Source organism: Elgaria multicarinata, chromosome 1 (genome assembly GCF_023053635.1).
Source record: "Elgaria multicarinata webbii isolate HBS135686 ecotype San Diego chromosome 1, rElgMul1.1.pri, whole genome shotgun sequence".
Taxonomy (NCBI): Eukaryota; Metazoa; Chordata; class Lepidosauria; order Squamata; family Anguidae; genus Elgaria; species Elgaria multicarinata.
In genome coordinates this window covers 1,450,593-1,477,694 of record NC_086171.1, presented here as the reverse complement: position 1 = coordinate 1,477,694, position 27,102 = coordinate 1,450,593, and the positions used below count along the sequence as shown (strand labels likewise).

Genomic DNA, 27,102 nt, shown 5'->3' with positions numbered 1-27,102 from the left:
CGGGGCGTCTGAGCTGAGCAGCGCCAAGGAAGGACTCACCAAGAAGACGGTGCCGGGCGGGCAGACACAGCCGTCAGAGGAGCCGGCGCAGCTGAGGTTGCTCTCGGGACTCTCGCAGGTCCGTAGGCAGGAGCCGAAGGCATAGACCAGATCCCCAGGGCAGAGGACCGCTTTGGGGCAGTTCTCGTCCGTGCAGTTCCAGGCCCCGTTTGCACAGAGGCTGAAACACAGGGCAGGTGGTGCGAGACGTTGTGACGGCAGCTTCTCTTCCTCCAAACGCAGGAGCTCTTCTCCCAGGGCGGTAGGGGAGACCCCAGCCAGCTCTTGGAAATGGTGCGCCTCCTCCACGCCCCCTTCCCCCCGGGCTCCCCTTCTTTGAATCAGGGGATAGAACAGCAAGGGGATAGAACCAGTGACCTAGGGAGGTGGTGCGCTCTCCCACCCTAGAGGCCTTCAAGAGGCAGCTGGACAACCCTCTGTCAGGGATGCTTTAGGGGGGATTCCTGCATTGAGCAGGGGGTTGGACTCGATGGCCTTGTAGGCCCCTTCCAACTCTACTATTCTGATTCTATGAATCAAATTTTGGCACACTGGGTGCAAAGATATCAACCCAATTCTCCAGGTGTCCCCAAGCAGGTGGCCTCCAGATGCGTTGGATGGCAACTCCCATCATCCCCGGCTGGGGCTAATGGGAGTTGCCATCCAATGCATCTGGAGGCCACCAGGCTGTTGAAGGCTGTGATACTTCGTTGGTGGACCTCCAGTCCCGCCATCTGCAGTGTCTGGTCTCCTCACACGCACGTTGAACGTCATGAGCGCTCCGTGGATGATCGCATGGATGCCGGAATCACGTGGCAGAGACATTCAATGAAATCAACCTATCCTGTAGGATGCTCAGAGACAGGTCACAGGGTGATTTCATCAAACATCTCCTACCACTCTGCTGAGGGCGAGAACTCGTGGATGACGCCTGTGCGCATGTCTCTCTCTCTCTCTCTGCGCGTGGGCTCATGCACGCACACCCCACACCCGTAACCCTACTGACAAATGAGTTTCTCTGAGTTAGATTTGTCATGGGAGTAAATTCCCTTCTAATCTCGAAGGGAAACATTTACTATCCCAAGCCACGAGGGTGGAGGGGACCTCAGCCAGCAATCAGACAGCTCCTTCTCAGATCCTCTTCCTGATTTCCTTATCACACCTGAGCTGGATTCCTTTGGGTACAAATCCTCTCCCATAATCCTAGAACCCAGTGGGGTCATCCCAGGCAGCTGATTGGTGGGAGACTCAGGACAGATGGGCTGGACTAGATGGACCCTTGGTCTGATCCAGCCTCAGGGCTCTTCTCAGGGCTCTTCTCAGGGCTCTTCCGGACAACCCTTTGTCAGGGATGCTTTAGGGTGGATTCCTGCATGGAGCTGCAGGGGGTTGGACTTGATGGCCTTGTGGGCCCCTTCCAACTCTGCTATTCTAGGATTCTATGATGTTTCTTATGTTCGTATGAAGAGGGTTCCCACTTGATCCCTCAAGGAAATCTCGGTCCGATTCCCACCTGAGCTTTCCTATTGCCTGGGAGTCCTCCGCCACTCAAGCTTCCTTGGTGATTCCAGTTCCAGGCTCCCTCTTTACTTCCTGCTTCTCCAGACTTTGATTTTCCTCTTCCATACCACTTCCCCAGTCACTGCTCATGTCTTAACCCTGGGTTTTTTCGTGGGTAATTGCTTCTCCTTAAACCTTGGGGTTTCCATCCTTTTTGAGCCAGTGCGCAGATTTAGAATTCTGAGGGAGTGTCATGGGAGCTCTCACAAAATGGCTGCCATGGGGCTGGATCTTTCCCAGTCATGGAACGGCTGCCGTGGCGGCACAGAGGCTGGATAGAATGAACCCATTCAGTGTTATACCCCTGGGCTATAAAACGCTGAAATCTGCCTCCGTTTCTGCACAATTTGATGAGCTGCATGCATTATGCAAATTAAACCTATTTGCATATCTTCATTTGTTTCGAATAACCTATTCTGCTTCTCATAGGGAGGGACAAAAAGATACACAGGGAGCTGAAGCCTCGTGCAAAGACAACGTGCTTCTCTCCTCTGACTCTGCCTTTTGAGATTTCACCAAGCTTTCATGAATAAATGAGGACTAGAAACTTACTTTAAAACAAAAGGGCTGCTATCCTGCACCCAGTACCAAAGAACACCCTGGGCACTGCTTGGTAAGGAGGGGACATACCAGGTGTTGCAGCTCTTCTGGATTTTGCTGCCAGGGGGATGCGCCTCATTCCTGTGCACGCAGGGGCACATGGCCGGCTGGACGCACTGGCCGTCATCGTCCAACACCAGCCCCTCCGGGCAGTTGCACCCGGCCACACAGACGTTCTCCAGATCCTCGCAGGTGCCAAACGCTTCCATGCGGAGGTCAGCGCAGGTCATGCGGCAGGGGGCAGCGCATTCTCGATAGACTTGGCCCCCCGAGCACGGCACCGCTGGGGGAAAGATGAAAGGCCACGGTGCTGGGGGACGGATCCGGCATCTCTGGATCTTCAGAGCGGGTTGGCTACGCAAGCCGGCTGGGGCCAAGGTGGACAAATGCCGCCTGGTTTCCCTGGGTCCCACCCTCCAAGGCCCAGGAGCCCTCACTGGCTAGAGGGCTACCTCGCTCTAGCCACGTGGCAGCTGTGAGAGATTGTGGGAGCCGTGCGGGAAGGGCCAGAGTCCCAGACATTCCATGCCACATGGCATCAGGAGTTGTCTTCCTATGAGGCTGGGCAGTGCCTGTCAGCAAATCCCCTAGCTCTCCCCGAACGACTTTATAAGAAATGGTCACTACTACTAATTTCTCTTGCGCTTCTTAGTACATTGTATTATGTTTGTTTGTTTGTAATACTTCTCTACCGCTTAATCTAATCAAATCTCTAAGCGGTTCACATTAGAATGCACATATAATACTAGTCATCCCCAATCAGGCATCTTCCAGGAGTGTCAGAATACAACTCCCAGCCACTTGGGACCAGGATACCTGAGAGAGCGCCTTGTCCCTGACCAACCTGCCTGTCACTAAGGTCCTCCGAAGGAAGGTGACATGAACCTATGGCCCAACTGTAGTCCACCTGGAGCAGAGCCTTCAGTGTGGTGGCCCCCTTCCTATGGAATTCCCTGCCTTTGGAGGTCAGGCAGGTGCCAACGTTGTGTTGCTTCTGGCACTTCCTGAAAATGTTGCTATTTTAGGAAGCTTTCTCTGAATGACTGGCTGCAGCTTTAGGAGAACTTTGTTCTTTTAAAAATCTTTTTTTTTAATATGGTGTTTTTATTCTTTTATTCTATTTGTTATTCACCGCTCTGAAACCCTTTGTGTGGGGAGTGGTTTATAAATATTGTAAAGAAATAAAGAAATAAGTAAGTGTAGTCCAATACATCTGGAAGGCTGATTATGCAGAATGCAGCATATCTCATTTCTCAAACACCTGTGTGAACTTATCTCCTTCCACTCTGCATTGATTCCTCCTCCTCCTCCTCCACTTCCCAGTATGCACCATTTGCCCCTTCTCTTCCACCCCCTTTCCCCTTCTCCATCTTGCCCCTTGCCACGAAGGCTGCATCGTGCACACTGGTGCGCACCCTCGCCCCGACCTCCAACCTCCCGTGGGGAAACTCACGGCAGAAGGTCTGGTTCCTCCAAGACACCTCGGCCCCCTCCTGGGCGCACTGCCTGGCGTAGGCAGCCACGGCGCTGCACAGGCACTCCTTGCCGGCCGAACAGCCGCACACATCGTAAAGGCAGAGCTGGTAGAAAGGCTCATGCTCCACCAGGTCATGGCAGGGCTGTGGGGGCGGGCGATATTCTCGTTAGTCTGTGTGGATTCTAGGGTAGGGAGACTGCTTGACTTTAGGGATGGCTCAACAAGCTACCTCAAAAAGCCAGAAAGGTTCCCCCATACAGACGCACAGAGCTGAAGCCATTCTGAAAACAGATTGCGCTACAACACTTCAAAGGGAACAGAATATGCAACTGTAAAGGGCTTCACCAAGGAGAAGTACATCAACGCAAACAATGGGGGAGGGGGGTGAAGAGAAAAGAGGATTCACAACCTTAATCAGAGACCTCAGCAGCATATTCACAAATAAAGGGAACGCTTATGCATACCTTATCCAGGTAATGGAAAACTGCAGAAGTTAGAACATCATTGACCCCTGCAGTTTGTCTCACCTGGACATATTGGTGGAGCCAATTATACAATGGAAGCATTGGGACCTTTTGTTCACAAGGGAGGGCACCCTGTGATCCCTGCTATGCAAATTACTGAATAAATGGTGGAAATAATTCCAATAAGCAAAAGTGCAAATCAAATCAGTTTGGAAGGTGATTGGATAACAAAGCCCTGTGAGGAGAGATTGAAACAACTGGGCATGTTTGGCCCTGAGAAGAAAAGGCTGAGGGAAGACATGAGAGCACTCTTCAAAGACTTAAAAGGTTGTCACACAGAGGAGAGACAGGATCTCTTCTCGATCCTCCTAGAGTACAGGATGGTTGTGGGCTCTCCCACACTAGAGGCCTTCAAAAGGCAGTTGGACAACCATCTGTCAGGGATGCTTTAGGGTGGATCCCTGCATTGAGCAGGGGGTTGGACTTGATGGCCTTATAGGCCCCTTCCAACTCTACTATTCTATGATTCTAAGATGCATCAATAATCCAGATTTAAATTAATCAACATTCCTTTGCCTGGCAAAAGGGATCTTAGGGTGGTGCAGGGGAACTGAACTGTCCAGGGGAACATTTCCAGGGGAACTAAACTGTCAAGTGTTAGGGGCGTCACCCTGGAGAAACATACACACATACACTCAAACATAATTAGAGGAAAAGAGGAAAAGACAAATAACATCAAATGCTCCACTTTAAAAAATGGCCAGCTACTCCATTTTTACTCATAAAGAAAGGCCTTCTGATCTCTTTGGATGATATTCAGGCTTTGGGAAAGAGGAAAGGAATTCTAAGCCTGGGCAGCCGCCCCCAAAACATATCTGCTTCTGTGCCTTTGCAGTTGAAGGCTGAACAAGATCAGCAGACAGCAGAGGAACGGCAGCACGGTGCCCTCCAGCTGTTAGGCATGTCAGCTCCCGTAAATCCTGACCCCCGGCTATGCTGCCTAGGGCTTATGGGAGTTGTAGTCCAAAACAGCTGGATGGCACAAGGTTACCTACCCCTGCTACTCAGAGAAGAGGATGTGACTGCTTGGTCGATTTAAGGGAAGATGGCAGAATGCGGGGGTGGCGGGCGGCCTTTAGGGGTGGAGACGAGGGTCCGAGCTCCGTCTAGGCAAATGCCCTCGCTCCCACCCTGGAATCTGGGGCGACATCCCCTTTCTCTCTGACCTGGAAGGAGGGGCTGTGCAGGATGGCGCAGGCCGTCTCCGCAAACTGCCTCCGTTGGGCATAAGTGCTACAGGGGTCAAAGGTGAAAGTGCCAAAGGATGGGCAGTCGTGGGAGAGCCGGAACTTGTCGGCGAAGGCAGCCACGGCGGACTCCACGTCTCCCTCCGGAGTGCTGAACTCGTCCTGCTGGTTCCAGTTGTAGGTGCCGCAGAGGCCTCGAACCTGGAGGAGAAAAAGTGGCCTTGGAATCATAGAATAGTAGAGTTGGAAGGGGCCTCCAAGGCCATCGAGTCCAACCCCCTGCTCAAGGCAGGAATCCACCCTAAAGCATCCCTGACAGAGGGTTGTCCAGCTGCCTCTTGAAGGCCTCTAGTGTGGGAGAGCCCACAACCTCCCTAGGTCACTGGTTCCATTGTCGTACTGCTCTAACAGTCAGGATGTTTTTCCTGATGTCCAGCCGGAATCTGGCTTCCTGTAACTTGAGCCCATTCCTTCAGAATGCCCCCAAACGACAGAGAGAAAGATGCCACCACTGACCTTCCCCTCCCGCCTGGAAGGTCGCAACCCCCCCTCCTGCTAACGGAGCAGACAAGGACACCTGCTCCTCTGGTCGTAAAGGGAGGCCCCGCCCCGTGTGACAGAGCAAGTCTGAGGCAGTGCCACTGGCAGGAACCGCACTCCTTCCGCCGCTTACCTTATTGGCAAAGCTGGGCTGCAGAGTGATGTAGACGGCAGGGAACTCCAGGCCCCACAGCACGTGGGCCCCAAAGGCCTGGAGAAGCAGGAAGGACGATGAGGCGCGGCGCACCGTCAGGTCGGCACTGGCGAATGGGAGCGCCACGTCCAGGCCGTTGACAGAAACCTCCCCTGGAAAGCAAAAGGGAACCATAGAATCGTAGAATAGCAGAGTTGGAAGGGGCCTACAAGGCCATCGAGTCCAACCCCCTGCTCAATGCAGGAATCCACCCTAAAGCATCCCTGACAGAGGGTTGTCCAGCTGCTTCTTGAAGGCCTCTAGTGTGGGAGAGCCCACAACCTCCCTAGGTAACTGGTTCCGTTGTCGTACTGCTCTACAACAGGAAGTTTTTCCTGATATCCGGCCAGAATCTGGCTTCCTTTAACTTGAGTCCGTTATTCCGTGTCCTGCACTCTGGGACGATCGAGAAGAGATCCTGGCCCTCCTCTGTGTGACAACCTTTTAAGTCTTTGAAGAGTGCTCTCATGTCTCCCCTCCATCCTCTCTTCTCCAGGCTAAACATGCCCAGTTCTTTCAGTCTCTCTTCATAGGACTTTGTTTCCAGACCCCTGATCATCCTGGCTGCCCTCCTCTGAACACGCTCCAGAAAAGGTGGCCAGGATGGAAAGTGGCGGGGGGGAGAGAGAGACGGAGCCCCCAGTGAGCTGAAAGTGGCTTAGGAGGGCCATCACTTCCCTTCATACGGAACCGCCCCAAAGCCTCACAAAGCAGTTCAGCAGAAGCGGGACCGAGAGGGCAGAGCAGGTGCTTGAAGGGCGGGGAGTCCTGAGTTCGATCCCCGACGTCTCCAGTTGCAAAAAGGCTCTTTGGGGAGGATGCTGGGAAAAGTGCCCTCTGCCCAAGGCCCCGGAGAGCTACTTCCTACCTGCGTAAACCCATCAGCCATTGCCACCACAGACAACGGTGGGAGCTGCAATCCAACGGCATCTGGAAGGCCACGAATCCCGCTCCTCGTGGTATAAACCACTGTAGGCTAGATGGACCCAAGGCCGCCTCTTGCACTCGTACGATGGGTTTTCATTCCACAGCAAGAGTGCGGAACCGGAGGCCAACAGGCCAAATCCAGCCCGTGGGAGGCTCCCCTGTGGCCCTCCAGGATTTCCAGGTGGTCCCACACCTTCCCCACAACAAGGGATCGTTTGATGCTTTCCTGGTTTTGCGCAGTTTTCCCCCATCTTAATAAAAGCTTTGGAAGCCTCTCCGAAGGCTTAACTACTGGCAGCAAACGCTCCACCCTGAAATATGCCGGTATTTTGGCCACGCCCGCTTTGCCTTTGCCCCACCCACCTGTGGAATGCGCCCCGCCCCCAACAGCTTCTCTAAAACCGAATTCAGCCTCAGGGTGAATTCAGCGCCCCGCTCCACGGGCCATCGTGCCTCTCTCCAACTGCCTTCCGCTCCCTGGAGAAACTGCTTCTCTCCAGCCTTGCTCCCAAATCTCTGAGCAGCCGATTCGTGGGAGCCGCCACGTCCTTGGCTTGGGGGCACGTGGAGCCTGCCTGCCTTGCCACAAGCAGCATCTGCATTTTCATTGCTCACGTGGCCCAAATGCTTAGGGTGACCTTATGAAAGGAGGACTGGGCTCCTGTAGCTTTAATGGTTGTGATGAAAATGGAATTTCAGCAGATGCCATTTGTATGTGTGCAGCACCTGGTAAAATTCCCTCTTCATTACCACAGTTAAAGCTGCAGGAGCCCTGCCCTCTTGACCAGATACAAAAGAGGACAGGGTTCCTGCAGCTTTAGCTGTTTTGATGAAGAGGGAATTTCACCAGGTGCTGCATGTATACACACAACACCTGCTGAATTTCCCCTTTCTATGCAACCGTTAAAGATACAGGAGCCTTGTCCTCCTTTCCACAGGGTCACCCTACAAATGCTGGTGTGCCAAAGTCCAACCCTGCTCCAAGGGAATGCATGAAACTAGGGTGGGGGTGTCATTCCTACCCCCCACCACCACCACACACACACTTCTTGCAGCCTCCCTGCGGCTTGGGCCTTCATCCATGGAGAACCCCTTGGCAGTCCCTTCCCAGACTCACCCGTCAAGGACAGCCGGGCAGAGACCTTCTGCACGGTGACGGTCACGGCCCGGAGACAGCTGACGGCTCCCCGGCTCCCGCACGCCTCGTTCTCTGCAGCAATCTGAAGCTTCCCGTCCACAAAATCCTGGGGTGGAGGGAGAACAGCCCCCGGCATCAGAGGGGTCTGGGTTGGGCCCTACATGGGTGATTGCCCTATAACTATCGTTTGCTTTTTGTTTGGCGACTGCGGGACTGGTGCATCGGACTGCATTCCCAGCGGGCTGGATTGGGACCAGAGCCTGCCAGCGGCCAAACCCCAAAGACAGTAGGGTGGTAGGCATTGGGTATGGTGGTTTGAAACGGTTTAGAAAAGGCAAGTGGGAGGAACAGCTATCCCAGCATGCCTTGGGCCAGATGAGTAAGGGTGACCAAGAGCAATGGAAACCTTCCAAGAGGTGCACTGCTGGGGGGGTCTTTTTGGTCCCGGAATGCCTCCCCAAAGAGGCTTGCTTCCCACCTGCATTGTGGTCTTTGCAGTGTCAGGTGAAGCCCGTTTTACTGCTCCAGGCATTTTACTCCTTCAGTTTTAAAAAATCAACAATATTCAACAACAGCAATAAAACCCCAGGCTGAGTGCCCCCATACCTCCCAGTGACCCTGCCGGTTGCCTCACCTGCACCAGGATGTACTGACAGGTGCCGTGGAAGGAGTACCGCTTGCCATCAAAGGTCAGGTAGTGCGGGTCACCAAGTACGGCACACTGCCCGGCGCATTGGTCTTGGGAGCAAAGCCAGTGACCTCCTTGGCAGGTGCTGTGGGGGCCAGGACAACAGAAGCCCACCGTAGGGATTAGAGCAAAAGACACGTCATCGTGTGAGCAACATCCTTCTCCACAAACTCTTCCAACCCTCCTGAACTTCAGTCAGCTCACACTGAAATCTCCAGCACGGCCCACAGCATGTAGGGCTTCCCTGCTACTTAGCGCATGGCTGATTCTGCTCCTCCAGCCCCCACCCACCCACCCACCCACCATTTCCTAGCCCTCTTGCCACTCAGCAACACAGTCCTCGGCCTACTTGGTATCCCTGTCTTTGCTCTTGTCTGTCTCAACACCAGAACACAGCTACAACTGCGCATGAAATCCCACCCCAATATGTTGATCTTGTCCCTCAATCACAGAACCTGCAGCATTTGTCAATGTTCCATTGCCTACAACCTGAATGTTCATGGATATTCTGTGGCATCACAGCAATTCAGTCAAGTGACTGGAAGGAGGCTTGCAAGCAATAGGGCTTCTAGTCAAGCTGACAGCCGAAGTTAGAAAATCCCCCATTTTTCTTCCCGTTATGCCCTCTTCCCACCATCAACCATGAGGTAATGATGCCACCTGGCTCAGAGGAGGACTCAGAAAGAGCGGGGGCTTCATCCAGCAACCCATCATCAACTACTCCATGATCTTTCAGACTAGAGAACATGGCCTTACCAGACACCCCAGACCTAGAAGATACTCTTCCAATGGAGACCTCACTGCCTCGATACCATAGCAGTCAGCAGCTGCACAATAGGACAATGGCCCTTTAAGTAGGCAGCTCCTCAGAGGTGAGGGGGGCAGAGTGAACAGCATGTCCAGGCCTGCCAATTCTCTGAACCCTTGAAATGTTACAAGGGCTCAGAAGGCCTCTGCATATTGCTGAGACAACAGCTCTCCCTGAGTGAGTTCCAGCCAACATCGATCTCTCCAGGGTCCTGAAAGTCCTTGCCTTTCCCTGCCAACCTGCATTGCTGGATTTGATCCTGCTTCGCCCTTCTAGTAAATGCAGCTGCTTCAGATTGACTCCCAGGGAATCTTGAGCTGAGCTAGATAAGAAGCCCACATTTCTTTTGCAGCACTAATCTGAGAGTGTGCCAACCCAAAGAGTGAAACCCCACCACCACCACTGCTTTTGTCCCTGTGTGAGGTTGGAAAGGTGGAACCTCACCACTGGTTGCAACGCTGCTGAAGCGTCTCCCCCGGGGAGTACTTCTGGCGCCGGTGGAAACAGGGGCACTGGCTCTCTGGGACGCAGGCGCCCCCTTCCAGGTAGAGGCCCGGCGGACATTCGCAGCCACTCACGCACTCGCCTCGGCAGTGCTCTTCGTCCACCGTACCCACAGCTGCACAGCTGGCAGGACACGAGGACACACAGTCCGAGTAGTGTTTCCCCTGGACACAGGGCTTTTCTGTTGGGAGGGAGGAACAGGAGAACCCACACGCATGAGATCTCCCGGGACAGGAGAGATCTGGAGAGTGCATGAGATTGAAGTAAGCGCGCTTGTCCTCTCTCTCTGGGCCAACCGGCTTCTTTACTAGCAGACAGGAAAGACGCTTAAACTGCAGGTGGGTCAATTCTGTAGACCACCCACAGCCAAAGGGGGATGTAAGGCACCCTTGTAACAGAACCAGAGGTCAAGGGAGCCTGAGTACTGAATCTCAAAAAAGACACTGTAGACTTGGGCAAGGGGCAACCAACCTGATCAAGGGGCTGGAACAGCTCCCCTTGGAGGGAAAGTAGCAACATCTGGAATGGTTTAGCTTAGAAAAAAGAAGGGTAAGAGGAGACCTGAGAGAGGTGTACAAAATTATGCCTGGTGTGGAGAAAGTAGAGAGAGATTGTTCACCCTCTCTCAGAATGCTAGAACCCCAACGGGGTCATCCCATGAAGGTGATTGCTGGGAGATTCAGGACAGATCAAAGGAAGGACTTCTTCCCACAGCGCAGAGTTAAATTATGGAATTTGCTACCACAACATGTAGGGATGGCCATCAATTTCATAGAATCATAGAATAGCAGAGTTGGAAGAGGCCTACAAGGCCATCGAGTCCAACCCCCTGCTCAATGCAGGAATTCACCCTAAAGCATCCCTGACAGAGGGTGTCCAGCTGCCTCTTGAATGCCTCCAGTGTGGGAGAGCCCACAACCTCCCTAGGTAACTGATTCCATTGTCGTACTGCTCTAACAGTCAGGAAGTTTTTCCTGATGTCCAGCTGGAATCTGGCTTCCTTTAACTTCAGCCTGTTATTCTGTGTCCTGCACTCTGGGAGGATCGAGAAGAGATCCTGGATGGCTTTAAAAGGAGGTTGAATAAATCCCTGGAGGAGAAGGCTATCCATGGCTCCTGGTCCTTCAAATTCAGCTACTTGGTAGAACCCCTACAAGACAGTGTTTTGCCAGCATGCCGCTGAAGCAATGTCACCCGTGTTGGGGTCACAGCTTTATCATGCCCCAGAGAAACATCCCTTATTGTGTGATGACAGGGTGGGTAAGAAGGAACTCCCCTTACCGCAGAATCCGGGGCGCCTCCAGTTGACCAAGACGCTCTGCTGGGCACACTCACGGGCATAGCTGGCAAAGGTCTCGCAGACGGTCCCGGTCCCTGCCCCGCTGCAGTGCACGTACATGCAGGTGTCGTAGAAGCCGCTGGGGTCCACCTGTCAGGAAACAGAGAAGTCTTGCAGCCTCGGTGCGAGGACTCTGCTCAGGCCAGGGGCGCTGGACTGCTTTCAGCCGGAGGGACAAATTAAATTCTGGAGAAGCTCTCGGAGGCCGCATTCCAGGGGTGGGCGGGGCCAAAGGAAAATGGGTTGGGCCAAAATGCCAAAAATGACGTTATCTTTTAGCTCAAAGTTCTTAGTCCCATTCTTAGAAGAAGTGCTCCCACCTTTTAAATGAGAAAAACTGCAAAACCCAGCAACTGAAGGTTAGGGAGAGGGGCCAGGGAAGGAGGCCTGATGAGATGGGGAGTCCTGAACGGCTGGATTGGGACCCCAAGTGGGCTGGATTGGGCCTCGGGGTTCGGTACACCGCCCTGAACGGCTGGGGGTGGGGAGCGGGGGGGGGGGCTGGTTCCTAACCTCCGCGTGACATTGCCGGAAAGGCCCAGACAGCAGCTCCTGGCACACGGCCTCTGCCTCCCGCTGGGCTCCTTGGCCTTCCGCCGCGTCACAGCTGTGCGCTTCCTCTGCAGCATCCTTGCACGGGATCTGGGCAGGCAAAGGGAGGAAGCGTCGACGCAACAGGCACAAACCCAGCAAAACAAGGACGGGTCCTGCGACGGCACCAACCTCACCCAGAAGGCCTTGCCCAGCACAGCCTTCTCAAGCCAAGCGCAACCTCTTGGGAAGCCCGAGGGACGGGTAAAGCCAACACAACCTCTCCCCTGTATGTGAGGGAACCAGGTGAAGGGTTTGGGGAAATAGGTTCTATTACTGAGGCACGGAACAGCAGGTGTACTTTTAGGTGTTTTTACGCTTTGTAATAGAGCAGGTAATATAGCCGAGCTGACGCGTGGTTTATGGTAACGGAACACAAAGTAAAGTTTATTGAAACTTAACAAAGCTTTAGTATTTCCATTTAAATCAAACCTGCATATATTAATATTCAAAATAACAATGCCAAGTCCCTTAAAATCCTCACTCCGCACACCAAACACTCACAAAACACAAGCTAGACTAAAACTCCCAGACTAAAACCAAACAAGGAAAGGAAAGGAACCTCTCATGCAAACTCTTGAGTCATTGCTGACTCCTAGAGGGACGCCCGCTTTCGCTGACGTTTTCTTGGCAGACCTTGTAGCGGGGTGGTTTGCCACTGCCTTCCCCAGTCGCAGTTCCCTTTCCCCCAGCTAGCTACTGACCTCGGAAGGATGGAAGGCTGAGTCGACCTGAGCCGGCTGCCTGAAACCAGCTTCCGCTGGGATCGAACTCAGGCCGTGGGGAGAGTTTCAGCTGCAGTAACTGCCGCTTACCACTCTGCGCAACACGAGACCAAACCAACAACCACCTAAAACTGAAACTCACAATCCCCTCAGCCAACCTATTTACACTCTCACTGCAGGGGGTTGGACTTGATGACCTTTTAGGTTCCTTCCAACTCTGCTAGTCTATGATTCGATGATTCTATGCATCATCAGCCCCACCCACTCAGTCAAACATTCCGCATTCACTAGACATACAAACTCCAGACATACCTAAGGAACAGAAAGGTGGGTATCACCACAGGGCCCCACCTGGGCCCTCGTGGGGAAGCCCCCCCCCATCAAGGTGATCCCCTAGGACGCCTGCCAAAACCTCAGCCAGCACCCTCCACTGCAGGGGTCTTCGAGGCGGTGCCCACCGATGCCATGCCACTCTCATGGCCAGGCTGAGGTGCCTGCCAAGCTATTTCCGCACACACACACCCCGCAAGTGAATGGAGTGATTCCTCCATTCACTTGCATAGGGGGTGGGAGGAGCTCCTTGCCCAAAACATGGCTGGGGGAGGGGCAAAGTCTGCCCTTCATCAAGGACCCTTGTGGCACCAGGGTCCTTGATAGGGGGGCTGATCTTCTTCTCCCTCCCCCCTCCAGTCAGTTTTCAGCAGGGGGCTTTCCCTCTCCCTATTAAAAAAAAAAGATAAATTGCTCCATTGGCTTTAACAGGGAGCCCTATGCAGAGAGACTGAAAGAACTGGGCCTGTTTAGCCTGGAGAAGAGGAGATGGAGGGGAGACATGAGAGCACTCTTCAAAGACTGGAAAGGTTGTCACACAGAGGAAGGTCAGGATCTCTTCTCGATCCTCCCAGAGTGCAGGACACGGAATAATGGGCTCAAATGACAGGAAGCCAGATTCCGGCTGGACATCAGGAAAAACTTCCTGGCTGTTAGAGCAGTACGACAATGGAACCAGTTACCCAGGGAGGCGGTGGGCTCTCCCACACTAGAGGCCTTCAAGAGGCAGCTGGGCAGCCATCGGTCAGGGATGCTTTAGGGTGGATTCCTGCATTGAGCAGGCCAAATGTTCCCCTGGGCCTAAACAAATTGAAAAGCCCTGGTTGAGTGTGGGTCTCCCGTACTATCAAACTTGTTGCTTATAATGGCTCGCTATTGAACAAGCCTTCCCTCCAGATGTGTTGGACTGCAAGTCCCATCATTCCCAGGCAGTGTAAAATGATGGGACTTGCAGTCTAACACATCTGGAGGTCACTGGGTTGGGGAAGGCCGTATTAAACCAACGTCCAGGAATGGTTATGCCACCGAGGCAGCACGCATGCCTGCCGCCAGAGATCCCACCGCCACCGAGCCCTTGCGTGGTACCTACCGACCCGGCATCTGGGATGCGCCACGAATTGCCAAAGCTCGCTGCCAACACAGCCACGTCCCCTCCCACGCGGAGGAAGTCATCTGTGGGCACAGAAAGAACAGCCCCCGTGGGTGGGGAAGAGTTCCAGCAGGGAAGGAAAATGCCCCCCACCCACCCTTTGCAGACGTGAGAGAGGATGCCGGAATGTCCTTTGCCATCACAGTCAGGGCAGGGAGACCTCAAAGAGGGCCGGAAGAGATGTCGGAGGGTCATTGGCCCAACGGAGGCTCTTTTGAAACCCAAATGCAGTGGGGGAGGGGTGATTGTTTTAGGGTGGGGGGTTTACAGGCGTGGGGTGGGAGGTTAGTTCTCCCCCTCCCTGGTAGAGGCCTTCAAAATCCCCCCAACCCAGTAATCAGGCCTGGTGACAATGGAGGGTTTTTTAAGGGAAAGAGGAAGAGTAAACCTTTGTTATCTTGTATCCGGTGCATTTTACATGGCCCACGGGCCAGAGTTTCCTCACCCCTGCTTTATTTATTTATTGCATTTATATCCTGCCTTTTTTCCTCCAAGGAACCCAAGGCGGCATACATAATCCTCCTCCTCCTCCTCTCCATTTTATCCTTGCAACAACAACCCTGTGAGGTGGGTTCGGCTGAGAGTCTGTGACTGGCCCAAAGTCACCCAGTGAGCTTCCATAGTTGAGTGGGGACTAGAACCTGGATCTCCTGACTCCCAGCCCAACACCCTAACCACTACACCACCCTGCCTCTCCAAGAGCTCTTGCATTTATTAGACCCTGACCAGAATTCATGGAACCAGTTTGCTCAGTGACTTCCATCGACCCCACCCCACCCCCACTCGAGACCGTCCCCTCGGTCCAGCGCTGGCCAGTACGGGGGTGCCTAAGGCATCACATGTTCCCTGGCAGAGGATGTGTCTGTGGCGGGGATTTCGCCCAGAGGGGCCCTGTTGGGCACCCCCCTTCCCGCCCTCGCTCTATGGACGAGGAGCAGGGCTGAGTCAGCTTCTGGGCTGGGTACCTGCAGGATCGCCATTGTAGACCCCACACAGCCCTCGGGTGGCTCCTCTCAGATCCGCCCCAACTGTGACGTAGATGGTGTCGTGCCCATCAAACTTGACCCGAACGCCCAGGCCGCTCTCCACGAAGACAAAGTCGCCCAGCCACCAAACGCTGATCCCTGGAGAAGCAGAGACAGAGAAGGAGCCCATTTAGAGGGGCAAAATAGCTACAGAACCCCTTTCGATTTGTAGTGAGCTCTTGGCCCTGGTTGAAGGCCAGACGAGAAGTCACTTTGGCCAGCGTCTCTGCTCCGCTTTTGCCCCGTGACTGGGGAGTCTCGGGTGCGAGAGGTGCTCACAGGGAAGCATCAGGGTTGCGCTTGCCACAACTCCACTGCGGATGCCACGCCCCAGGTGGTCCCTGCCCTGCCCCAAAGCCAGGCTGATGCCCTCTTTGGGAGCTCCCCAGGGAGGGCTGCCAGACATCTCCCTCTTTGGAAGGGGTCGCCCCTTGGAAGTCCCCGGGGACACGGGGCTGGAGGAAAAGACACCCCCCCTTCCGGGCATCACCTTTGTGCAAGCGCGGCTCCCCCTCTGGCACGCCATCGCCGTTCACCGAGACGTTCCGTCCCTGGGCCACAACCAGGTCAAGGCCAAACAGCATGCGGAGGACCTGCCCGGAAGAGAAGGGGCCGTGAAAAGAAGCGCCTCCCTCCTGCTGCTCTGCCCGTGTGCGGCGGCCCAAGTCCCCAGGGCTCCGTCATAAAGCCACTGATCAACGACTTCTTGCTTTGAAGTATTTTTATGCCGCCTCTCAGCCAAAATGGTGCCCCGAGCAGCTTACATAGAATCAGTTAAACCAGGCAGTCCCTGCCTGTAGGCTTGCAGTCTAAAAAGTCACAACACACAAGGAAAAAAGGGAGGCGGAGGGGAGAGGAGGAAAAAGGCCGCAGCACCCTCTCCTGTATTATGGTCTCCCCAGACAGGAGCAGGCCCCGGCTGTCTTCCTCGCAGCCTCCTTGCAGGACGCCAGCGCTTGGCCTGCGTCTCCGGGGGAGGGCAGAGACCAAGGAGAGCCTCCTGCCTCCAGCCCCTTCCCATTTGCTGATCCGTCCCTTACCCTGTGGCAGCGGCCAGGCGTGCAACTGCCGCTGCTGGAGGAGATATAGATGGCCCAGGTGCCGTCCGAGGCGGCAGCCAAGGCGTAGACGCAGCTCCCGTGGAAGCGGAAGTGTTTGCCGTCAAAGCTGCGGTAGTGGAAGCCGGCCCAGGTCATGCAGGTGGCAAACGGGCGATGACGATGCCCCGAGCGGACCCGGAGCGCCGTGGGGGCTGGTGGCCGGAGCAAGAAGGGCGAAGGCAGGTCCTCTGGGGAGAAGGAGGAGGGCCGGGGGTGAGTCGCCGGTGCCCTTCGGACAAGAGCCATCTGGGGACAGTATCCTGGCCTGACGGGGAGGTTGCAGGAGCTGAGCGTTGGCCTACGGACCTTGGAACGTGGCGTTCAGCCTCTCCAAAGGTGAAAGCAGCATTCCACATGGGCTCTATATCTCGCTCTCTGTCAGGGCTCTGAACCCAGGTCTGCAACAGGCGCCCCCCTAAGCCAAAGAGGGGGCCCAGAGGCTGGTCTGTTCTTAAGGGGCAGCGAATGGTTCACTCGCTGTGCACAGTTACAACGCAACCTGCCTCTGCTGGCTGGCGGTGATGGATTTGTAGTGCGCCCCTCCGGGTGGGCACCAGGTTGGGAAAGGCTGGTGTGTGGAGACTGGACTAGTCTAACGCTGTTGTGGCAGCAGCCCATCTATGGCGGGCTACAACTCTCCCATCCGGCGGGTCCAGGTTCAGGGAGACTGATCTATGGGCCACGGAGGTTCACACACAGCCTGCGCGTTGTGCAACCCTTATCTACACCACACATTGGCACATCGGGTTTATTATGCCAGTTTAGCTGCCTATTTCTGTCTGCCAAATTCTGCACTTGGAGAGGGCTGGACGGGGCCAAGGAACGAGCCGGCGAGAGGCAGAAGAAGGCCTGAGGGCAGCCCACCTTTCAGGAGCTGGGAGGAGCAGCTGAAGCACAGCGCGGAGGAGGCATTCTGCCAGCTGTGCCCCCACCGGCGGCTGCAGCACTCGTCCAGGCTGAGCAGCGACAGGTTCTGCAGCCCGGGCACGTCCTGGCATTGCCGGGTCGAGAAGCAGCGCCCCGTCGACCCTTTTCCTGGAAGCGGCACAGGGGGAAAGGGACAGAGTCCCAGAGTCAGGCTGTGGGGTGACATCTTGTTATTACAGATATCGTTGTTCTTGGCAGCAAATCTCGTATACTAAGCAACTAGTCCTCATTGAGCAATCAGTGAGGAACAATAAGCAACTAGCCCTCATTGACCACCACCCTCTATATGTGTTGGGCTACACTCCCAATGGCCATGCTGGCTGGAGATGATGGGTGTTGTAGTCCTACACATCTGGAGAGTGCCGAGTTGGGAAAGGCTGCCATATTTCCATGTAACTCATCCCAAATTAGTCAAAAGGGGCCCCTGTGTGTTGGTGAACCAAAGGAGTGAGCAGCAGTGGATACAGGAGGACCTGGGAAATGTGTAGCAAAACCGCGGGTGGGTAGGAATGGATAAAAGAAACCAAAAAGAGTGTGTGTGTGTGTGTGTGTGTGTGTGTGTGTGTGTGTGTGTTTGTGTAGGGCAGCCTTCCTCAACCTGGGGCGCTCCAGATGTGTTGGACTGCATCTCCCAGAATGCCCCAGCAGCTGGCTGGGGCATTCTGGGAGTTGTAGTCCAACACGTCTGGAGCGCCCCAGGTTGAGGAAGGCTGGTGTAGGGGGAGACATCTGTTCCTGATGTATGTCATGTGTGTGTGTGTGTGTATGAAAAGAGAAGCCGAGGAGGGCCAGACGGAAGCAAGGATCGTCCTTGGGATCCATGTCCATTGTCCCCGGCCCACCCCTTACCCTCGGAGCACTGGGGCCCGCTCCAGCCATCACAGCAAGCGCGCACAGTGCGGTTCCACACCACGGGCCTGGTGCCTTCGGGCCTGTGGGAGACAGAAAGGTCAAGAAGGTTTTGACAGCTCCCCAAGGGAAAAAACATCACGGAGTGTGTAAGCTCTTCAAATATATAGTTATAAGCACAAAACTAAAGCCCTGCTGGATCAGACCCAAACAGCCCATCTCGCCCAGCGTTGTGTTCAGGCAGCAGCCAGCCGGATGGCCCAACGGGGAGCCCACAAGTAGGGTCAGCCCCTTCCTGCTTCTGTTCCCAACGGCACCATTGGCTGCCTCCCATCCAAGAACTAACCAGGCCCAGCCCTGCTTAACTTCCAGGCTCAGACGGGATCAGGTCCTTCCTGGGTGGTGTGGCTGAAGCCGACTTTCGCCAGCCGTTAAAGCTGAACTTGAAAAAACGTGGTGACGTTTGTGTACAACAGGGGGGGGGGGAAATCAGCCGCCCAGCTCAAAGTGGGTGTGGGTGTATTGGCACCCTGAAAGCCAACCTCTGGCAGGGCTGACGCACCTTGAGTCACCCCATTTACTTCCCCTGGTAAGGAGAATCCATTTCAGTAAGGCAACTCGCGGGAAGCACCCGGAGAATGGTGGAAGAGGGAATGACGTCAGCCCCGTTCCCATTAACAAACCGTTCAGAAGTACAGCCTGGATGCAAACGCAGCTGCCATTTCACCAGGGGCACAGCCAGATCCTGAGCAGGGGACGACGGACGCGGAGGCCCCCCCAGCTCTTCCAAGCATCTGGGACGTGAGTTACACCCACCTGCCAGGATCTTGCAAGATTCTTCCTATTTTACAAGCTGCTGCACCAAACATGAACAATTATAACAGACTTGCCAAACCTGCCACTGTCCAGATGTGCTGGACTGCATCTCCTACCATTCCCTTGGAACGATGGGAGTTGCAGGCAGTCCATCACATCTGGAAGGTGCCAGATTGTGGGAGTCTGAATTAGAACTAAGCTCTTGCAAGCCGCCTTTGCAAGACCAAATTTCTTTGCAAGACCAACTTTGCTGAACCTGCGAGCTCAATGCTCAAGTTTCGCATCTTGCACAAACAGACTTTGCCGGAGCTTCTCTCATCCTTTCCCCCACAGCAAGCTAAACACCAGGGACGTAGATTAGCGCGTCATAATGTTTCATTCGCCTGCTTATCTATGTCTCCGCACATGGCAGCCTGAAGCCTGCTTATATTTTATTTTCCATATAACGGTAGGAATAGAATCTGAATGCACACAGATATCACAGTCCACCTCCTTTAGGATTTTCTTTTGTACGCACAAACCTAGTGCCATGGCGGGTCCCGACGCCAGGACATCCCGAGGCCTGCAAAATATCTGCAATGCCTGCCAAAGTCGCCACGTACTGAGTAAAAACAACAACCCTGTTTATCTGGATAGAATCATAGAATCATAGAATAGCAGAGTTGGTGCCTACGGCCATACTACCTTGAACACGCCCGATCTCGTCTGGATAGCAGAGTTGGAAGGGGCCTTCAAGGCCATCGAGTCCAACCCCCTGCTCAATGCAGGAATCCATCTTAAAGCATCCCTGACAGAGGGTTGTCCAGCTGCCTCTTGAAGGCCTCTAGTGTGGGAGAGCCCACGACCTCCCTAGGTCACTGATTCCACTGTCGTGCTGCTCTAACAGTCAGGAAGTTTTTCCTGATGTCCAGCTGGAATCTGGCTTCCTTTAACTTGGGCCCGTTATTCCGGTTTCATCCCATCTCCCAGGAAGCTGCATCCAGATGTTTTGTTGGTGCCTGGGCAAAAGACTACCCACGTGCCCCCTGCTGCTTCTCCATCCTGAAATCTGCCCAGGAGGAGAAGGGGCATCTGGCCTGCAAGGCTGTCCCCAAAACACAACGGTGGCCCATCCTGCAGCACCAGACGGGCCACCTCCTACCCTTGGGCAGCCCCTGGGCTCCTCCCCATCCCAATCCCGGTTGCCCCACTCACTTGTAGACGTAGCACATGCCCTCTCTGGGGCCATAGGCCTGGCGCATCCTGTCCTGGTCAAGGAGCCAGCCCGCCATGTTGTACTGGTAGACGTCGGAGCAAGGCACTGCTTCCTCCCGCCTCGGGGTCACCACTTCCTCTCCCGTCACCTGCACCATCCTCTCACACCACCGCCTGCGGGAGCCAAAACAGCAGCCCCTGAGTCGCCAGACGAGGCGGGTATCTTGCTGTCACCCTGCCTCAAACACAGCGTTTTACAGGGGATCCAGACGATGACGTCTTCCGCTTGGGACCTCCTCTTCCACCGAAAATCCGGTCAGGAAGGGAAAAGGCGGAAGAGCTGTACGAGGCCTTCTCCGTAGTAGCTCTAAGACCCCTCTGTCTGCAAGCCCCTCCTGGAATTGGGCCAGGGTCTTTCTGCCCCCCAAGCCACAGGCCAATTTCTCCTCCCCATTGGGAACTGGAATCCAGCACTGGACAAGAACTGACTGGACCAAGGTCCATCATGTCTAGCATCCTGCCTGCAACAGCACCCAGCCAGCCAGGTGTCCATGGGTGATGCCCAAGCAGGACATCCTTGCAGCAACAGCCTCCCTCAGTGAGTCTTACCTCCTCACCACCATTGTCACCTGCTGCTCCTCCTCCTCCTCCTCTTCCTCCCCTTTCTCCTCATTGCGGCCACTTGCTTGCTTGGCAGGCGGAGAGGCCACGAGCAAGCAGGCCGTGGCATCTGCTGCTCCTCCTCATTCTCATCACCTCCGTCGTCTGGGCCAGAGTGAGAGGCAGGTGAAGAAGCAGGTTGCCATGGGGAAGACGAGGAGGAGGAGGAGGAGTGACTCCAGGGGCTCTGGGCAGGAGGGTGCCCAGCCCTGCCTACCCTTGAGTTATTGAGTGGACATCTCTTGGGTGCTTTGGAAACACAACAAGGACGTCTGTCAGTACGCTTCCCTCTCTTATTCCCCAACCTCCATGGTCATGCCAATAGCCATGCCAGCTGGGAATGACGGGAGTTGTATTCCAACACATCTGGAAGGCTACAGGTTGGGGAAGGCTGATGTACAGATGTTACGTAGAAAGTTGCCTTCTACTGAGCCAGACCATGGGTCCATCTAGCCCAGTATTGTCGACACGGACTGGCAGCCAGGGCTCTCCAAGGTTTCACGCAGGAGTCTTTCCTCGCCCTACCTGGAGAAGCCGGGGATCGAACCGGGGAACTTCTGCATGCAAAGCTGAGCTTTCTAGTGTTAGTATTTTATTGAATACCACACTGAGATTTCTTACAATACAGCCAATTTCAAAATAAATAGATTAGATTAGGATAGATGGATGGATGGATGGATAGATAGATAGATGGATGGATAGGCCCAGCTCAGAAGAAGTGGTCTAGGGTTTACTTAGCAGCCAGTGCCTGTCCAACCCCTGCCTCTGGCTGGCTCTCTATCCATGGAGATTATGGGATGTGCATCCATTCCTTACCCGTCCTCCAGCGCCAATGCCTGCCACAGAGAGAACCAGGCCAGGATGCCCAGTAGTTGGCCAGGGCAAGGCCCTCCTGGGTGTGCCGCCTTCAGCATCTCCTTCCGAGAGGTCCCTCTGCCTGCTGAGTTTGTGCAGCCCCAGCCTGACCCTGGAGAGTTCAGAAGGATGCAGCTCAGAAGGAGCAGAGAGAACTCAGGGCTCACACTCAGCCACGCCAGGAGGAGGAGCAGCTCTGGTGTGAGCTCTGGAGGCAAGCAGAATGGTCAAGGTACAGATATTCAAATCAAGACTGATACAGCAAAGATGAACTGGGTGCCAAAACCCGCTTCGGACACCAGGAGAAGCAATGTCCCCAACGCCGATTGTGTCGGCCTGCAGTACACAAACGGAGCAGAAATGAATTGGTTCCCAGAGAAAGTTTCCTCTGCAAATTTTGAAACAAGTCTCTGAATATTTTATACTGGTGACTGGCATCTAATTATATTTGATTACCGTATTTGATAGTTGGCATGCAGTGGTCTTTGTATTTAATATATGGTATAAAGTGAAATGTGGTAAATGACAGTATTTGACTGTTGCCATTTACAGAATTTCACATTCGCTGCATCCCAAAATCAAAGCAAGATTCAAACCTACTTTTTTAAAATATATATATATTATTATTATTTATTTATTTATTTATTACATTTTTATACCGCCCAATAGCCGAAGCTCTCTGGGCGGTTCACAAAAATTAAAACCATTATAAAACAACCAACATGTTAAAAGCACAATTACAAAATACAGTATAAAAAGCACAACCAGGATAAAACCACGCAGCAAAATTGATATAAGATTAAAATACAGTTAGAACAGTAAAATTTAAATTTAAGTTAAAATTAAGTGTTAAAATACTGAGAGCATAAAAAGGTCTTCAGCTGGTGACGAAAGCAGTACAGTGTAGGCGCCAGGCGGACCTCTCTGAGGAGCTCATTCCACAACCGGGGTGCCACAGCGGAGAAAGCCCTGCTCCTGGTAGCCGCCTGCCTCGCTTCCTTTGGCAGGGGCTCACGGAGAAGGACCCCTGTAGATGATCTTAAGGTCCGGGCAGGTACATCGCTTGGTTTTTTCTTAAGGCAAAAATTCTACATTTGAAACTCAAATACCAAGCTTGAAACATCGCATTCAAAATCTGAATGCCATCTGGACGAAGGTTAAATTCTCGTGAACGTTTGTTTCTGCTCTAGCACCGATATACACCCGAAGCTCAAGCAGCCCCAAAGCCCTGCTTAAACAGCAGCCGGAGGGCTATAAGTTCCCCCACTGCTGGAACTAGAGAAACAAGGAACCGGCTTAAGGCTGCAACCCTATGGAATTACTTGGGAGCAAACCCCATTGAATTAATCACGCCCAGAATTGTACGGCAAGTCTATCAAGACGAGGGCCGTTTGTTCCATGCAGCGGGGATGGTGAAACTTCCTAAAACCATCGGCCAAACTGACCAGAGCAATCATCCCTGCCTGACCCCAATACGGCTGCGAACGATCGCAAAATGTTCAGTGCGTCGGAGTCCACCTCCAAGAGGTGTAGCAGCTTGTCGTAACCTGCTAGATCTCTCTCTTCACCGGTTTTCCCCCATGGGGAGCAAACACTCCAAAAGAGGCCCTCCCTTCTTTTGGGGACAGAGGTGGGACTCCGCTGTACTCAACCAACTATCCTGAGAACTCAGCCTACCCTCCAGTGACACCCCCCCACACACACACTTCATTCTGCTGCCCCTGCTTACCTGATGGGGGTCCGCTAGTGCTCCAGCTTTGCACAGGAGGGTCAGGGGTCTGGAGCTCAGGGGAGCAGACACTTCTCCTTGGGATGGGGGCATTTATATCCTGCAGGATTAGCCAGCTTTGGAAACATCTGGGAGCTCTGGGATTGGAGAACCGCCTCCCACGTCAAAGCAGCATTATGCATTCCCTTGACCCATTCATTAGACTCCCCCCCCCTGGACCCCTCCTCCTCCTCCTCCTCCTCCTCCAACACCAACACCACCCATGCCCCCAGGACTCAGAGGCTGAAGAACTTGCCCAGGTGTGAAAGAGCAGCATTTGGTCTTCACAAAGATTTTGGCCACAGCTTCTACGTCTGTGAGGCCAAGATAGACCATGGAGCAGCCTTCCCTCAACCTGGTGCCCTCCAGGTGTGACTTTGAGCTTCATCACACCAGCATTATACTGTGCAATCACTGCGAATTGCATGCAAAGGACTCAGAAGTTTTCCACCTTATAATCTGCTTTGATTGTGAAGGACTCCCTTAATTGTGATTCAAAGGGAAAAGATTCGCCCTATTTAGCCCCTGCTTTCTGAGCGTATCTTCTAAGCTGCCGCTGGAGCACAGGAGCAGGATTTTAAAGAAATGCTTACATCTGCGTAAGCTTTAAAGATAAAGACACCAAAATTGGCACAGTAATAGATATTAGGGAGAGCTTTAAGCATACCAAATTTGAATCAGATTGGGTCATCCGTTGATTTTTTTTAATGATTTTTTACATTTCCCCCCTTCCTGGTATGCAAAGGATCGCTGTCGCCCGGTAGTAAAAACAACAACCGTGAAAGCTAAGCACTACGGGGATAATCCGAGGGAAGCAGGTACGTGGGATGAAGCTCTACAACTCCCAGAATCCCCTAGCCTGATGCTAGACACAGGTGAAAAAAATATTCAGCTGCTAAACACAGATTTGAAGCTCTGTCTGTTTTGGCCTGGAAAGGTTTATAGGAGCGGCATCGCTTCCCGGTGTGTCCAGATGCGTTTCTCTTGTCCCACTTTTACCAAATAGGTTTGGCAGGTTCTGGAAACAGAATGTTCTGAATTCCAGCAGCTGGGAAACAGGAGGGTGCTGTTATGCTTGTGGGTTTCCCATTGGGACATCTGCTTGGCCACTGCAGGGATAGAATGCTGGACTGGAGAGGGCTTTGGTCTGATCCTTGACTTTGATGTATTGTTATTTTGTGTTTAAAAATTATATACCACCTTGTTTGCTCAAACGGCACAAGACCCTACCAGATCTGTTTACCAGAGAGTTGAAAACAGGATGTGCGTGTGACCAAGACACGAGCGAGAAAACGTGCTTCAAACAGCCTTCAACCATCTAAAAATAAAGCGAGACGTTTGTCTTTCTCAAGCCGCAAGGCAGGGCTGTGTCGATCCTCACTCGTCGCTGTTTGCAACTAATCAAATCACGTCATTACAGAAATGCAAGGTCTGTTACAAAAAATGGCAGCTCCCAGTCAGGTACATGCAGAGACAGACCAGGGTAGTTCAGCATTGCCCAACGCAAGGGTCGGCAACTTCTAGTTCTCCAGATGTTTTGGCTTACAACTCCCATCAGGCTTAGCTGGTGTAGCCAATGGTGGGGAATGATGGACGGTGGAGGCTGGTGGCTCTGATGTCTGTGGGGCAGTGAATCCGCTCGGATTCACTGCCCCACAGACATCGGAGCCACCAGCCTTCACTAGTTGTAGGCCAAAACGTCTGCAAGGCCTCAAGTTGCCCATACCTTGAGCTTAAGGCAGCTCTCCAGGGTTTCAGATGGGACCGGGTGAGTGGGGTTTTTCTCAGCCTTATCTGGAGATGCCTGGACCATCTACTTGCAAAGCAGGTGCTGCACAACCACACCAGGTGTCCCCCCCTCCTTTGCCAGGAACTCCCACTTCTTTAGAACATCAAAAGAAAAACGCTGGATCGGGCCAAGGGTCCATCTAGGATCGCGTCCAGCCTTCGGTTCACACAGTGAACATTTAAAGCCCTAAACGGCTTGGGGCCAGGTTATCTAAAGGAACGCCTCCTCCTATATGTACCTGCCCAGACCTTAAGATCATCTACAGGGGCCCTTCTCCATGAGCCCCTGCCAAAGGAAGTGAGGCAGGTGGCTACCAGGAGGAGGGCCTTCTCTGCTGTGGCACCCCGGCTGTGGAATGAGCTCCCTAAGGAGGTTCGCTTGGCACCTACATTATATGCTTTTAGACGCCAGGTGAACACCTTTTTATTCTCCCAGCATTTTAACAGTCTATAAATAAATTTTAACTTGTGTTTTAAATTTGTAATTTTGCATTGCTGCTGTTTTTTATCTTGTTGAGCTTTTATATTGTATTTTATATTATGGCTTTATACTGTTGTTTTATACTTTGAATGTTTTTAATTTTTGTGAACCGCCCAGAGAGCTCCGGCTATTGGGCAGTATAGAAATGTAATAAATACATAAATAAATAAATAGCCATTGAAGGCCCTCTCCTCCTCTTGATTAATTTCCCTTTATTAATTGAAGCAGGTGCAAGAGGGAGGAGGCGCCATGGGCTGGGATGCCTCGTCTCTTTCCGTAACTGCTAGTCCCGTTGTCTGTTAGAAAGAGGGGGGCATAAGAAAGTATTGGAATAGACACCCACGCACACACCTCTTCCCACTTTCACCACTGATTTGAGAAACTGCAGCAGGGAGGGGGGATGACGGAAGCCCTCCGCTGCTCCAGGGGCCAGAGATGTTTGTGCGTAACTAGGATGCGCCTCTGAGGGGTTCTGAGCCGCTGACCCAGCTTTCTCCTTTGTGTTCAGACATCACCTGCTGACTTCTCCAACACACCTCATCCCACAGGCGGATCTGGTTTATCCCCACTTCCTGGTCTCCAGCTCATCTCTCCAAAGAATTCCAAGCCCCCAGCAGATCGCTGCCCCGCTGTTTCATGCAGGGCTTGGCCCCCAAAGCATCCTGCCCTTCGGAGCCAGACACTCCTTCTTTGCTTCTCAGCTCAGATCCAAAACACGTGCGGCCTTTCCGTTGGGTTCATTTTCTGCAGCGCTTTTGCAAAGTGTTCCAGTGAGTTTGCCTTCAAACACAGGCTCTGCTATTGGGCATTATAGACACGTAACAACACTCTTGAGCCTGTTTTTTTCCGGAAGAAAGTGAAGCTGAGAGAGAGGACTTAACTTGAGCTACATGATTTCTGTGAACCGCCCAGAGAGCTTCGGCTATTGGGCGGTATAGAAATGTAATAAATAAAATAAATGATGAGTCCACAGCAGTTGTGAGACTTGAACTCGGATCATTCAGATCAAGGAGCAGGTCTGAAGTCACCGGATCTCTGAACCACACACAGTGCCATAAAGAAACCTCAGGCATGTTAGAAATTAGTGCATATAATTAAGTGGCAATTCATCATTAATTAGCTTTACCCATTGCAAAAAAATAATCACAACCATGTGTGTGTAACTTATGATTTAGTAACTTCATTAATCAGCTGTTTTACCCAATCTTGAGATTTCACATCTTTGTAATAAATTTGTATTAAAACTGTTAGAGATACTGATACAGCAAGCAAGAAAGCTGTTAGAGATACTGGTACAGCAAGCAAGAAAGTTGTTCAGT

The 27,102-nt window shown here is 53.1% G+C and overlaps 1 protein-coding gene across 1 annotated transcript in view; it reads right to left on the bottom strand.

Annotated features, from left to right (window-relative positions):
• Positions 1-25,327, bottom strand: part of LOC134413389 (SCO-spondin-like) — a 138,493-nt gene extending 113,166 nt beyond the window's left edge. The window contains exons 1-20 of the mRNA XM_063147571.1: positions 25,241-25,327; positions 22,007-22,082; positions 21,708-21,858; positions 20,232-20,429; positions 18,222-18,304; positions 17,310-17,480; positions 16,386-16,633; positions 15,836-15,938; positions 15,286-15,444; positions 14,261-14,343; positions 12,038-12,166; positions 11,467-11,614; positions 10,126-10,366; positions 8,820-8,958; positions 8,165-8,291; positions 6,061-6,233; positions 5,367-5,588; positions 3,653-3,818; positions 2,230-2,482; positions 40-220 (exon numbers count right to left, since the gene is read on the bottom strand). Coding sequence (XP_063003641.1) covers positions 40-220; positions 2,230-2,482; positions 3,653-3,818; positions 5,367-5,588; positions 6,061-6,233; positions 8,165-8,291; positions 8,820-8,958; positions 10,126-10,366; positions 11,467-11,614; positions 12,038-12,166; positions 14,261-14,343; positions 15,286-15,444; positions 15,836-15,938; positions 16,386-16,633; positions 17,310-17,480; positions 18,222-18,304; positions 20,232-20,429; positions 21,708-21,858; positions 22,007-22,082; positions 25,241-25,327 — 3,138 coding nt within the window. The remainder of the gene's footprint in view (positions 1-39; positions 221-2,229; positions 2,483-3,652; positions 3,819-5,366; positions 5,589-6,060; positions 6,234-8,164; positions 8,292-8,819; positions 8,959-10,125; positions 10,367-11,466; positions 11,615-12,037; positions 12,167-14,260; positions 14,344-15,285; positions 15,445-15,835; positions 15,939-16,385; positions 16,634-17,309; positions 17,481-18,221; positions 18,305-20,231; positions 20,430-21,707; positions 21,859-22,006; positions 22,083-25,240) is intronic.
• Between the last annotated feature and the right edge of the window lie 1,775 nt (positions 25,328-27,102).